This window comes from Helianthus annuus, chromosome 5, assembly GCF_002127325.2.
Source record: "Helianthus annuus cultivar XRQ/B chromosome 5, HanXRQr2.0-SUNRISE, whole genome shotgun sequence".
NCBI classification, from domain to species: domain Eukaryota; kingdom Viridiplantae; phylum Streptophyta; class Magnoliopsida; order Asterales; family Asteraceae; genus Helianthus; species Helianthus annuus.
Genome location: NC_035437.2, coordinates 158,721,550 through 158,736,175, shown reverse-complemented (window position 1 = coordinate 158,736,175; position 14,626 = coordinate 158,721,550). Strand labels below are relative to the sequence as shown.

At 35.7% G+C, this 14,626-nt stretch overlaps 1 protein-coding gene and 1 long non-coding RNA gene across 11 annotated transcripts; both read left to right on the top strand.

The window, feature by feature from the left end:
* Positions 1 to 3,204: 3,204 nt before the first annotated feature.
* Positions 3,205 to 4,936, top strand: LOC110939308. Its single transcript, XR_002592153.1, has 2 exons — positions 3,205 to 3,246; positions 4,778 to 4,936. It is a non-coding gene; the product is annotated as an uncharacterized LOC110939308 (long non-coding RNA).
* A 2,265-nt stretch (positions 4,937 to 7,201) lies between these two features.
* Positions 7,202 to 13,807, top strand: LOC110943827 (zinc finger MYM-type protein 1-like). 10 transcript variants are annotated; one of them, XM_035990326.1, is made up of 8 exons: positions 7,202 to 7,499; positions 7,633 to 7,714; positions 9,043 to 9,084; positions 10,124 to 10,215; positions 10,306 to 10,421; positions 10,510 to 10,546; positions 10,643 to 11,147; positions 11,518 to 13,807. In XM_035990326.1, the coding sequence occupies exon 8, from the start codon at positions 11,523 to 11,525 to the stop codon at positions 13,803 to 13,805; it is 2,283 nt and encodes a 760-aa protein (XP_035846219.1). In that variant the 5' UTR covers positions 7,202 to 7,499; positions 7,633 to 7,714; positions 9,043 to 9,084; positions 10,124 to 10,215; positions 10,306 to 10,421; positions 10,510 to 10,546; positions 10,643 to 11,147; positions 11,518 to 11,522; the 3' UTR covers positions 13,806 to 13,807. The 10 variants fall into 10 exon arrangements, with proteins under 10 accessions (XP_035846219.1, XP_035846215.1, XP_035846218.1 ...); XM_035990322.1 differs by having other exon boundaries at positions 10,636 to 11,147; XM_035990325.1 differs by having other exon boundaries at positions 10,485 to 10,546.
* Positions 13,808 to 14,626: the final 819 nt, after the last annotated feature.

Below are 14,626 nucleotides of genomic sequence, written 5' to 3'. Positions count from 1 at the left end.
CGGTCCTCTAGTGTTGGGACGACCTTTTGTAAAAACCCACAAAGCTTTGAAAAACCGGAAGTACAACAGTCTATCTCTTCAATTAGGGGCATAAAAAAGGAGCATCGATCTTGAGCGTTCAATGAAATATCCTTTCGGCAATAATGACCCCCTAATTAAAGATGAAGATGAACCACCCGATACAAGTGAAAAGATTGACCACTTTGTTGAAGAAGAGGTCGCCATAGAACAAACTTTCAATGTTCTTGATCAAAATGAGCAACCAAATAAGGAGTCTCCTAAAGACCCACCTCTTGAGCTCAAAGAACTTCCGAAAGGTTTGGAATATGCTTTTCTAGACAAAGATGGTAAATCACCTGTAATTATTTCGTCTAAAGTAAGTAGTGTAGAAAAAGAAAAATTAATTAAACTTTTGAAAAAACATAAAAATGCGATCGCTTGGAAGCTTGTAGATATTAATGGAATAAGCCCTTCCATGTGCACGCACAAAATTTTAATGAATGATGACTACAAGTCGGTAATACAACCACAACGTAGAGTAAATCCAAATGTCCAAGAAGTGGTTAAAAACAAAGTCATCAAATTACTTGACGCCGGACTTATTCATCCTATCTCCGATAGTCCTTGGTTAAAAACAAAGTCATCAAATTACTTGACGCCGGACTTATTCATCCTATCTCCGATAGTCCTTGGGTAAGTCTCGTCCAAGTAGTTCCAAAGAAAGGAGGTATGACGGTAATAACTAACGAAAAGAATGAATTAATACCAACGAGAACCGTCACAGGATGGAGAGTATGTATAGATTATAGATGGTTAAATGAAGCAACAAGGAAAGATCACTTTCCTTTGCCCTTTATTGACCAAATGTTAGAAAGATTATCCGGCCATAAATTTTATTGTTTCTTGGATGGTTTTTCAGGTTACTTTCAAATTCCGATAGCACCCGAAGACCAAGAAAAGACAACATTCACATGTCCCTACGGAACTTTTGCTTATCGACGCATGTCATTCGGTCTATGTAATGCCCCCGCAACCTTCCAACGTTGCATGGTGGCCATCTTCCATGACATGATAGAAAAGACAATGGAAGTCTTCATGGACGACTTTTATATCTTTGGAGATTCATATGACGAATGCCTCGATAACCTTGAACGAATGCTATCCCGATGTGAGGAAACTAACCTCGCCCTTAATTGGGAAAAATGCCATTTCATGGTAACGGAGGGAATAGTAGTCGGTCACAAAATCTCAAGCGAAGGAATGGAGATTGATCGAGCAAAAATAGACACTATCTCTCGATTACCACCACCATCATCCGTTAGAGCAATCAGAAGTTTCTTAGGGCATGCTGGATTTTATAGGCGGTTTATCAGAGACTTTTCTAAAATTTCAAGACCTCTAACAAAATTACTTGAAAAAGATGCCCCTTTCATCTTTGACAAGGATTGCAATCAAGCATTTCTAACACTTAAGGAAATGCTAGTCAATGCACCTATCATGATAGCGCCTGATTGGAAATTACCTTTCAAAATCATGTGTGATGCAAGTGACTTTGCAGTTGGAGCAGTCTTGGGATAAACAAAAGAAAAGCATTTTCACCAATTTATTATGCTAGTAAAACACTTAATGATGCATAAGAAAATTACACAATAACTGAAAAAGAGTTACTAGCTATGGTATTTGCTTTTGATAAATTTCGTTCTTATCTTGTTCTTTCTAAAACAATAGTCTATACAGATCATGCAGCCATTGGATACCTTTTCAAGAAACAGGATGCTAAACCCCGTTTGATTCGGTGGATTCTACTCTGTAACGCCCCAAAATCCGAATGTTTATATTTGCCGTGTGTTCCTATATGACACGTCATGAAATAAATAACTAGGCTATTTAACCTAGTTAAATGTATGGTAAAAATTATTAAAAGATGGAAGTAGTGCACATTATGTTAAGTGGCAAACATGAGGGGTTAAATGGAACAAGATGGAAGTTGAGTTATTAAAATGAAAGTTCAACACACACTTCGTGTGTGTTCACGAATGTTCAGGAGCTCCAAAGAGCTCTAACCCAAAACTCAACTAAATCACCAAATTGAAGGACGATTCATGGCTTAAATTCGTGAAGGAACATGGATTAATGATCACCATCACAAGGGAATCATAAGGTATGCCTTAAAAATTAGATTGGTGATCTTTCACGAAGTGGGTTTTGATGTAAATCGCGAATTTGTATGAAATTGAATTTAGGCATGTGTTAGAATCATCATATAGAAGTTGTGTTATGTGCAATTTTTATTGTATCGATGAGTTGGGATAAAACCCACTTAGAAATTGTAAGAAGATGAAGTTTAGTGAAGATTTATGATAAACTATGTAATGTTGATGTTAGAATAGTGTTATAGAAAGTAGTTAGATGGATAATTTGATATAAAACATATGATGCTTGGTTATGATAATGATTTGTGAAAGATTATGTTAATGCATGGATGAACTAGGAAGAATGTGCTTTAATTAGTTGTACAATATGCACTAAATGGTGTACGCACACCAAGTGTATGATGAAATGTCTAAGTAAAGTTAATATGTGAGATCGTATGAAATAGCTTGATATATGATTGAGATTAGGTAATGATGTAATTAGTAGTATACTAACGTGAAGAAGGTGCTTTAGATGGAACTTATTCAAGAACTCGGGTTGAATGTATGTCTTGGTCAAGACTATGCATTAAGGACTTGTACGTTGTGTTTAATATCACTAGGTGATCATGTGGTTGTAAGCTTATATTTGCATTGTAAGTAAGAAATGTATATAGTGTCATTGATATAGCACAAATGATGATACGGATACATGAGGATAAGCCGAAAGTTTGTATGATGAACTGTTGACTTTTGAAGGTCAACTACGCATAAGAAGCATGATTTGGTTTGTTGTCGTAAAGGTAGGATTATAGGAGGTTGTATGGTACATGTTATGTTAATATGCGTTATTTGTGATTACATGATGAATTTCATGAGGTTGAAAGGATATGAATTGGATTATATGTCATATGCTTGTTAGTCGTCACTAATGAAAGTAAAAAATGTGAAATATACAATCGATATGATCGTTAACATGTACAATTATGTATGCTAATAAGAATGTGATTTCGATGACATGGAAGTATAGGAATCATGTCGAGACGGAATCAAGCACGGAAGGCTAACGGGTCAAGAAGTGGCGAGGAAACGGATATGAACACGGATGCATGAGGTAAGTGATTTCCGAATCACTTCTTAGTTTGTTAAGTAAGGTTATGTTCTAGTTAATTAGGCATGATAATTGAAGTCAAATATGAAGGGTTGTATGAAATTGATGATTTACGTTAAGTAGGCCGAATGGGTCAAAATTGTGATTTTATTACTATACCGGAAGGTTTGTATAAGTAATTGATTACGGTACTATAACCGGGTATGGGTAGAATTGTACATAAGTACGCTAACCAAGAATCGGAGATGCGGATTGATAGTCTAAAGACTCGGTTGTGAGTCATGGTTAATAGACAAACAATTTCGCATTTGAAATTGTATTAACAAAGTTTGCTTTCGTATAAATGAATGACATGAATAGGTTTAACGCATACCGGGTATTGGGTGCATGAATCCCAAGTACGAACCCCGGATAATGTAAAAGTATTATAGTTATAACGTTTATGTAAGTTTTGGGTTAAAACAAATGAGTAGTTTGACGAAAACATGAACGAGTCGAATAAGTGAAAGTGGATATATAAAGCTGAGAGCTTAAGTGAATATTTTCCTTAAACCGGATGTTGGATTTCAAGTTCATATGATAGAATGTGAATTTACAAGCAGGTAGGAAGAAACGGGAGGTTAAATGGGTAAACGGTTCAAAAGTTATGCGCGTTTTAGTGCATACGGACGACGAAATGTAGCTGCAGCAAGAAACACCTCTTAACTTAAGAGGAGTGCAAAAGAAACACATCTTAACTTAAGAGGAGTGCAAAATAAACACATCTTAACTTAAGAGGAGTGAAAAAGAAACACCTCTTAACTTAAGAGGAGTGCAAAAGAAACACATCTTAACATAAGAGGAGTTCAACAGAACACCTTTTAACTTATGCGCCTCCCAAACATGATTTTGATCGTTCTTTGACGTTTATGGGCTATAAATATAAGTCTAAGTATCATGTAATTAATGTATGGATATATAAAAGGTATGTAAGATCTTGAATGTGTACGTAAGAGTATATGTACATATGTAGACGTGTATTTAAGTATATATGAAGGCACGTAGAAGTGTATGCAAGTAAGTAGAGACGTAGTAATGTATGTAAGTATGTAAGTATGTAGACGTGTATGACGTAGTAATGTATGTAAGTATGTAGACGTGTATTTATGTATATGTGAAGATACGTATGTGTATATGAACGTATGTAGAGACGTAGTGATGTATGTGCGTATGTAGATGTGTATATGGTATATATGAGGGTACGTATGAGTGTATGCATGTATGTAGATACATAGGAAGGAATGTACGTATGTAGATGTGTATGTATGCATGTAAGAATGTATGTATGCATGATTTAGATATTTCGAGTAATACGTTATTAATAGTGTGCCTTGAGAATGAAAAGTAATGCAGGTACATTATTGAAGCCTCACCAGAACATGGATACGCGGATGAAATGCTTAAAGTTAGAAAGATAACGCATTGGGAAGTGTACGAGATTGAATCTTGTTTATGTATTGTGTACTAATGTGATGAATGTATGTGGTGAGTGCAGGTTGTACGGATCACGGGCGGTTATCATGAGGAGTAGAGATCGAAGACCGAGTCACAAGATAGATTGTACGGGAATAATTGAGTATGTACTTTAGTAAGCAGGACTTACACTTTGTTTTTGTAAAAGATACATATTAAAATGAACTTTCAAGTAGGTCAAGATGTTTATAATGAAAGAAATTTTATGGCATGACTTTCCGCTGCGACTTTTTGTCAAATACGTATTAGGGTCTTACATACTCCTCCAAGAATTTGATATTGAAATCAAAGATAAAAGAGGAGCAGAAAACACCGCAGCAGATCATCTTTCGCGCTTAGAAGACCCGGCTTTGGAGGCAACCAGGGACGAGCAAATCAACGAAAAATTTCCAACAGAGTCCCTAGAAATGGTGGAATACAAAGAAGAACCATGGTATGCCGACTATGCTAACTACCTGGCTAGCGGTATAGTCGCCAAAGGATGGCCACATCACCAAAGAAAGAAATTCTTTGCTGATGTAAAGCATTATTTTTGGGAAGATCCTTATGTTTTCAAAATGTGTGCGACCAACTCATCCGACGGTGCGTACATGGTAGCGAGGCAAGAAGAATTCTCCGTGATTGTCATGAAGGTCCATACGGAGGACATCATGGTGCCGCTAGTACCGCACGAAAGGTATTTGATTCAGGATTTTATTGGCCTACCATTTACAAAGACGCCCAAAGTCTTGTCAAGACATGTGACGGTTGCCAAAGATCAGGTAATATTTCTTCCAAAAACGAAATACTACAAAATGGCATTCTTGTTTGTGAAATTTTTGATGTGCGGGCACTTGACTTTATGGGACCTTTCCCACCGTCAAAAGGAAACAAATATATACTTGTGGCGGTAGATTACTTGTCTAAATGGGCCAAGGCACTTCCAACAAACGATGGAAGAGTCGTGGTAAGATTTCTGAAAAAATTATTCTCTCGTTTTGGCACACCTAAAGCATTAATAAGTGATAGAGGTACCCATTTTTGTAATCATCAACTTGAAAAAATTTTAACAAGATATGGGGTCTATCACCGGGTCTCAACAGCATATCACCCTCAAACAAACGGACAAGCCGAAGTGACTAATAGAGGTTTAAAACGAATACTTGAAAAAACCGTAGGGTTAACTAAAATGGAATGGGCCGATAAATTAGATGATTCTTTATGGGCTTTTCGAACTGCTTATAAAACAACAATAGGTACAACCCCATATAAGCTCGTCTACGGAAAAAGTTGTCATTTGCCAGTAGAAATAGCTCACAAGGCCTACTGGGCAATTAAAAATGTAAACTTCGATTTAGAATTTGCCGGTAAAATCGATTTTGTCAATTAAATGAATTAGACGAATTAAGGAATTATGCATACTCTAACTCTGAAAATTATAAGGAAAGAATGAAAAATTTGCATGATAAACACATTAAACCTAATGAATTTCGAGTAGGAGATCAAGTTCTTTTGTTTAATTCACGACTTCAATTGTTTTCGGGTAAACTAACATCTAGGTGGTCAGGACCTTTTTCCATCACCCATATTTTCCCACACGGTGCAGTAGAAATTAAATCTCGGAATGGAATTCCATTCAAAGTCAATGGCCAACGGCTGAAGCTCTATCAAGGATTCATTGAGGATGAGGAGGAAGAAATCTCACTTCAAACGGTCGAAGAGTAAAAGCATCAACATCATACCTGGTAAGTTACGAACAAGCGGGTTGACATCTTAATCGGTAAGTCTTCTAACCAAGTTTTGGGAAAACAGGGCACTCACACGAGCATTTAAAAAAATATATTTTTAAAATTGCTCGGCACGAGGCCGTGTCCGCTGGACACGGGGCCGTGTCCGCGCGATTGTCGGGATCACTACTAGAAAATGAGGCTAATGCAACTTTTTAGATGCAACCCTTTTCAATTGTGTTGCATTTGACTCTAATGTAACTTCATTAGACATAAAGGTTGCAAAATTTTATTGAAATTGCAACCCTTTTCTTGAAATGTTGCAAACTATACTAATAAATGCAACCTTTTTCAAAGAAAATTGCAAATGATACTAAAAAATGCAACCTTTTCCTTAAAGGTTGCAAATTTTATTGAATTTGGAGCTTTTGTTAGAAAAGTTGGATTGTTAAAACTTATATGCAACGTTTATTTTAATAAGTTACGTAATTTACTTTACTGAAAACGACAAAAAATACATAAGTGTATGTATATGTGTGTGTGAGTATGGTTTTGTCTTATAGTGGGGCGTCTTCAACGTCTGGACGTGGACTTTCTTGACGAAGACGGGGGGCCAAAATGGTGTTGTGGGCAGCGACAGGGGATGCCGAGCCTAAGCCGACCCCAACACCACCTAGCCTTAGATTTCACGCCCAAAACGTGTGATCTTACTTTTAATTTAGTTTCCCTCGTGAAATTGTCAAATCCTAAACATACATCAGTTCCCCAAAAAATTTAGATTTCCCTCCCATTCTCAATTTTACAATTCCATCTCCCTCGTTACCCTCCCCAATCGATTTCTCTGATTCTCTCCCTCAACCTCCACTCCATTACGATCCCCCATTCCCCAACTGGATGGTAGTCTCCTCGATCGATTCACACCACCACACCACTGATGAATCGTTGCTGAGTGACCGACAAACCAACATTGCACTACAAACGATCCATCGTCACTGCTCCACCTCTCGTTGATTCAATCGTTACTTCAGCCCTGAGCAGGTATTTTTTTGGGTCTTCTATCAACCTCTCGCTAATTACATTTAGGGTTTCGATTAAAATTCCCTCAACCTTGCTTCAATAACTTTTAGGGTTTTGATTAAAATGTTGAATTTGGTTGTAAATTTGGGTGCAGACGTGTGTCTTAGGAGGTATATCATGTTACGAGAATTGCAAATGGTTTTAATAGTGGATACACTTGTAAAATACAACTACAGGTATATCACTCATCATTTATATTAAAATGTTTTGGAAAAGTATATCAGTTTGTTCCTCTATCAAGAGTTAATGTGGCAAATTCTAGTTATGTTTTATTTGAATTTTTGATAATTGCTTTTATCATATATTGGGATTCAAAGTTTACATCTTTTATACCCCAATATTCAATAATTGGATACACACAAGTACAAATAATTCATATGCTGCTCGCAGAAGGGCTTGTCTTAGAAAAGAAGTCATGTCCTTCAAGTGTTCAATTCATTGTTTTTTAGGATCAGCTTGAGGCTTTAGGTCAGGTAACAATTAACTTTTTAGTTACATATGTATACCATATCTATTTAATTTTTCTTTTAACAAACTTATGGGTTAGCAAGTCGTGGAATTGGTTCCACCTACGAACAATAATAACAGAATATGATGTTTCGGATTCTGATTGCTTGTTAGCCAAATATAATGGGTTAAATTATATGGCAAGACATGGTTGGGTGTGGATGATCAGGGCTGCAGTTGTACATCTACTGTGTTGGATTAACAGAGAGGTCAATAAAAGTCAAAGAGTGGGTAAAAATATACTAATATGGGTTGTGTTGGATTGACATGGGCTAATTGATAATCATGGTTGTTTATGCACTCTTGGTTGATATCTTATGTGTCATGATCTCTTTGTATTCTGATCTGTAAAACCTAAAAAAATATGATCAACAATAAGGGTGTTATTCGGGTTTTTAATTGGGTTGTAGGTTATTTGGGCTTGGTTTTTCGTATCATAACCGATAACCGACCTGTATGACTATCGGGAGGATCGGGTTCTGGTAGTTCGGTTTTCAGGTTATTTGGATCGGGTTGTTTGGTTGTCAAGTTGATATGACATGTACTGTTTTTATTAGAAAATAACTTACATTTTTTATTCAAAAAAATATGTTAAAGTAGGTGTGCTCTCTAGGAAGATAACAATAGGCAATTTAAACAACTTATATTACTTTAATAAAACTATATACAACTAAAGCACTAACAATTTAAAGTAACGATTATAAAAAAAATATGTTAAACTTTTTTCAATTTCTCTTCCAAATTACTTGGATCTGACAAAAGAATATCCAGACATCAAGGCTTTAAGGATTAAACAAATTTTATGTGTATGTGGTTAATTATCTTTATTTGTGAAAAGAAGATTTGGAAAGATAGACGGGTCGAACATGTTGGGTAGCTGGTCAAGACGGATTTGGATTTAAAATTGGTCTTTCTTTAGACGGGTTGTAATGCGTTAACTAATGAAAGGGATAAACACTTGTAATATGAACATTAAACTTGGTCATTCTTTGTACAGGTTTTAGCAGGAAGATGCTTGGCTGTGAGCGATAATAGCCAGGTTTCAGTTGTGAACCGAGTTTAGTCTAAATTTAATTATTACTAAGATATCTCAACTTTTTTTTAGTAATATTAAGCAAGCTTAACTGTTTTCTTAAAGTTGGATGATATGCTCCATTGGTAGCAAAACCATAGTTTTTTTGGTGAGAAATTATGGTCAAAGTCACATACAACTCATAGTTATCAAAGGCGCGAAGCGCACTCTAGGCGCATAGGCACCGATTAAGGCCTAGGCGATAGGCGCAAAAAAAGCGTGGGCCCGAGAAAAAAAAAGCGCACTTAAAAGAAAAAAATTAAAAATATATTTCGTAATGAAAAATAATATTTTCTTCAAGTAAATTAAGCAAAACTTTAATGTAACTCCAAAAAAAAGAATATAAAAATAAAATAACAATAAAAATAAAATAAAATTTGCCTATTAAGAATTTACTTGATAAACAAACATTATGTGTGTCTCCTAATTTACTTTCAACAAGAATGTGGGTCGTTCAAAAAGAAAACAATAATTGCCTATGAAGAGTTTAGGCAACACGAACTGAACAGTCCTGATATTAAGGACTGAATAATCTTGGTGATAATGTGATATACGAACTTAAACTTACAGCCCTATAAATACTGCAGAAAAAGTGGAAATTACCAATTAAAAAAAAAATAAAAAGCATAAAACAATAAATACGCATGGGATGAAATGTCTGCGCTATAATTACCTAGGAACCATAAGCGCATTTAATGCGAGTCGCCCAGAAAAAGCGCCTAGGCGCCAAAAGCGCTCGCTTTTGACAACTCTGATACAACTTAAAGTCAACAACATATTGATAGTATTAGGTGTATTTTGGTAAAAATTAAGAGGCAACAAAACAAGAGGGAAGAATTGACCTAAAAACATGCTAGAAAATAATTTCTCATAATTGTTGAGCTTGTGGAAAAAATAAAATTTTGTGGTAATATTCTAGACAATGTCTATATTACTAGTATGTGCTATTTAGAGTTGTCTCTTGATGTACTTATCAGCTGACTCGTATATACTAATGTATGTGCAGTGGCACTGTTTTGCGAGCTAAGAAAATGTGCATGTCTAAAACATATGCACAGAACCGGTCCGGAAAGTTTTGCTGGGATTTGTGACAAGATGGTAATGTCTTTATTGTTCTTGTGATTTGTGTCTTTTTATTGTTCCAACTGCTGATTTTTTTGGTTAATGTTTGTCTTATCATATACACAGAACATGATGGCCCAAACTAGGAATTATCTACTTTAGTCTAAATGTTTGAACGTATATGTAAAAGGAAAAAATGGCGTGTATATGTTGATACATATGCTGACTCGACAAGGAAAATGGTAAGTTGATACATATCAATCTCACAACGTGCTATTCTTTACATTAAACTAGTTTTTTTACAGGGTGTTATTCCATTACTTTTTCCAGGTTTTGGGTTATTAGTGTCTTTGTAGAAGTAGGACAGGTCAATCACTAAATCTATTGAAGCCTTATACTTTCAAACATACGTATCATTTTTTGTATAATAATTTTTTTTGTTGAATCATATTGAAGAAAATAGGAACTACAAATCTCCACAAGATGGTAGCGCTCAGGGGCGGACCTATTAAGGCCCGTGGGTGGGCGGCCGCACCCCTTGAAAAAAAAATTTTTAGTGTTATTTTTCGCGAAAAATCCCGACCGCACCCCTTGGAAAATTTCGACCGCACCCCTTGGAAAAATCTGACCGCACCCCTTAAAAAAATGTTAGAAATTTATATAAAAAAAAATTTGTGAACACGGATTTAAACCCGATCCAATTATGTAAACAAATCTCTTTAAATAAAATTTGTATTCCTATAGCCCAACATCAAGCCCAATGGAATAAGGTTATGGTAAAACCCAACCCAAATAACAAAATCAATTAACAAAACATAACCCAATTACCCAAATAAACCCAATCGGCGACCTTTCATCTCTCCCGCCCTCCCCTCTCTTCTGCAGCGACCAAGACTCTCTTCTGAAGCGACCAAGAAAGAAGAAGGATCAAGTTGATCCGATCAAAACAGGCTTCGATCGACCACCAGGTACACTCGATTTTGTTCTTCAAATCTTCAATAGTTTTGAATTTTGATAAGGTTTTTGAATTTTGATACTTGATAGAATGATAAGATTGTAGTATTAAAGTTGCTGTTGTAAGCAAGTCGGCAAGTCGGCGGTGGCAAATGGTTTACTAAATGTTGCTGTTGATTTATATTTATTAAATGTTGCTGTTGATTTATAGCCACAAGTCCACAAGAAGTTAAATTTAGTATTTAATAATAGATTGTTTATATTGGGTTGTTGATAAAATATTAAATTAGATTGTTATTGAATGTTTGATAAACAATGAATATCAAAACACACATCCGATTGTTGATAAAATATTAAATTGTTTATTTTGTATGTGATTAATAGGCACAATGAGTAAAGATGTTATGGCGCGATTTCTCAACAAGAGGAAAGCGGATGAAATCGGATCATCTTCCGATTTTGTTGATGTGAATGATCTTCCCTCGGATCCTCATGATCGCAAGGCGATAGCATCATACAACGTGAATCAACGAGATGATGTTAGAAGGGCATACCTACTAAGAGGACCATGTCAACCAACGGGTATTAAATATCCAACATCAACGTTTCAAGGTAAAGAGTTGAGAAAATTCAAATCGGATCGTGTGTTTTGCTTATGTTGTTACTTGTTTAGGTCCGAATTTGGTGATCATAGAGACACATTTGTTTTGAACGGGTATAACAATTGGAAAAAAGTACATGAGGTACTTACAAAACATGTTGGGTTAGTTAATAGTGCCCACAACAAATGTTTCCAAAAGTGTGCCGATTTACTTAACGAAAAGCAAGCGGTAAATACACAATGGGACAAAAGGACCCCTAAGGAGAAACGTGATTACAAACTTAGATTAAGTGCTTCTACTTTGCTTGGAAAAAGGTTGTTGAATGGCGGTTTGGCGTTTCATGGTCATGATGAGTCAAAAGATTCATTAAATAAAGGAAATTTTTTAGAGCTTTTAGAACTAATGGGTGAAATGAATGAAGAGCTTGGTAAGGTTATCTTAGAGAATGCACCGGCGAATAACCAAATGACTAGTCCTAAAATTCAAGCGGACATTAAACATTGTTACGCTCAAGAGTTACTTAAACAAATTTTTGAAGATCTTGGTGATGATGTTTTTTCTTTATTAGTTGATGAATCATGTGATGTTTCAAAAAAAGAACAAATGGCGGTTGTTATTCGTTATGTTGATAAAGTTGGGATTGTTAAGGAGCGTTTTATTGGGCTTGTTCATGTCAAAGAGACAAGCGCATTAACACTTAAATCGGCTATTGATGATATGTTGGCACGTTATGGGTTGAGTTTGAAAAGGATTAGAGGCCAAGGTTACGACGGGGCAAGTAACATGTCAGGTGAGTTTAACGGCTTAAGAGCTCTTATTTTAAAGGAAAATGTTTCGGCTTTCTATATTCATTGTTTTGCACACCAACATCAATTAGTTGTTGTGGCGGTGGCACACAAACACACACCTATTTGGAGAGTATTTGAAACGATAACATGTTTAACAAATGCCGTTTGTGCATCTTCTAAGCGACAAGACATGCTTCGTGAAAGCCAAAGAAGACAACTGGAAAAAATGGAAGACGTGCTTTGTACCGGAAGTGGGTTGAATCAAGAAATGACACTTTCAAGACCCGGAGATACACGTTGGAATTCCCACTATAAAACTCTTTCGCGTTTGATTACTTTATATCCAAACATTATGGAAGTTCTTGGATGTATAGTAGAAACGGGTCAAACTCTTCCTTGTAGTAGACAAGCGGACGGACTTCTAGAGGATATGAAAAAATACGACTTTGTATTTTACATACACTTGATGGAGCATATTCTAAACGTCACACACACATTGTCCCAATGTCTACAAAGAAAAGAACAAGATTTGATGAATGCGGTTAAATTGGTTTCTTCCACAAAAAACCAACTTGAAAAGTTTAGGTTGGAAGGATTTAATGAGTTCTTGGAGAAGGTTAACTCTTTTTGTGACATGTATGAACTTGAGGTGAAAAATTTAGACGATGAATATATTAACCCAAGATGGCCAAGAAGAAAAACGAACATCTCAAATCGGCACTATTACGAGTATGATTGCTTCAATGCGGTTCTAGATTTGCAAATTCAAGAATTTGGGAACCGTTTTAACGAGGTAACATCAGAACTACTTCTTTGTATCAGTTGTTTGAGTCCGTGTGATAATTTTAGTGCGTTTGACATTCCAAATATACTAAAGTTAGCCGGAAAGTATCCATATGATTTCGATGAAGCCGAAAAACGAAGGCTTCCGGTTCAACTCGGAAACTACATTGATTTTGTGAAAAAAGATAAACAATTCGCCAACTTGGATGGGTTGTCAAGTCTTGTAAGGTTAATGGTTTCAACAAATATTCACGTAACTTTTACATTGGTATATCGTTTATTGAAGCTTGTTCTCGTATTACCCGTCGCAACCGCAACCGTTGAAAGATGTTTTTCGGCAATGAAGAATGTGAAGACCGACTTGCGTAATCGGATTGGCGATGAGAATTTAAGTGATAGTTGTATATGTTATATAGAGAAAGACTTGCTTAAGAAAGTACCTCTAGATGATGTTTTGGATAGATTTCAAAAAATGAAAACCCGTAGGGCGACTTTTTAAATATGTTTGTAACAATATTTGACGTGTTTTTGATGATTATATAAATTTAAGTTTGATGTTCTTTTTTTTACATGACCCGACCCGACCCGAACCGGTTTTTTTATGTATATATCTAGACGCCTAAAAATTAAAAAAAAAATCCGCACCCCCATGAAAAAATTCCTGGGTCCGCCACTGGTAGCGCTTCGGGAGATCCTTTTATGGTTGTGATGAACAAGGAGCATGATGGATACATGATCTGGGAGGCTTATGGAATCATCTAAAGCGAATGTCGAAGTTGAAAATAATAATCAGTTGCTTGAAATACAAAAAGAGATTGAGGACCGTGAAAGGAAAAAGGTCAAGTGAGAAGTTATGCGACAAGTTATTGACAACCAAGGAGATAACTCTAAAGCTGTGGTGCAGAAGCTTATGGAACAATCACCTTTTGAAGGTTAAGAGTATCTGACCAGAACATGAAGTTGCTTATGGAACAACTACCTTTTGAAGGTTTTGAGTATCTGACATGAACATGAAGTTTATATTACGCTTTATGATTGTAACATACAACTTTGTTATTTTGAGTTTATACATATATGTTACAATATATTATCTATGTTATTACTTTAATGGTGTAATTGAGACAATAAGGCATATTAAAAGCAATTTTATTGCTTGAAACAACGAGGCTACAGTATTGCATGCGTTGAAACTAAAATTAAAAAAAATGTTGCATTTACGGTAAATAAAGGTTGCATTTTTGTAACTAAACTATAATAAAGGTTGCATTTAATATAAAAAAGTTGCATTAGAGTGTAGAGAAGGTTGCGTTCTGGTAACTA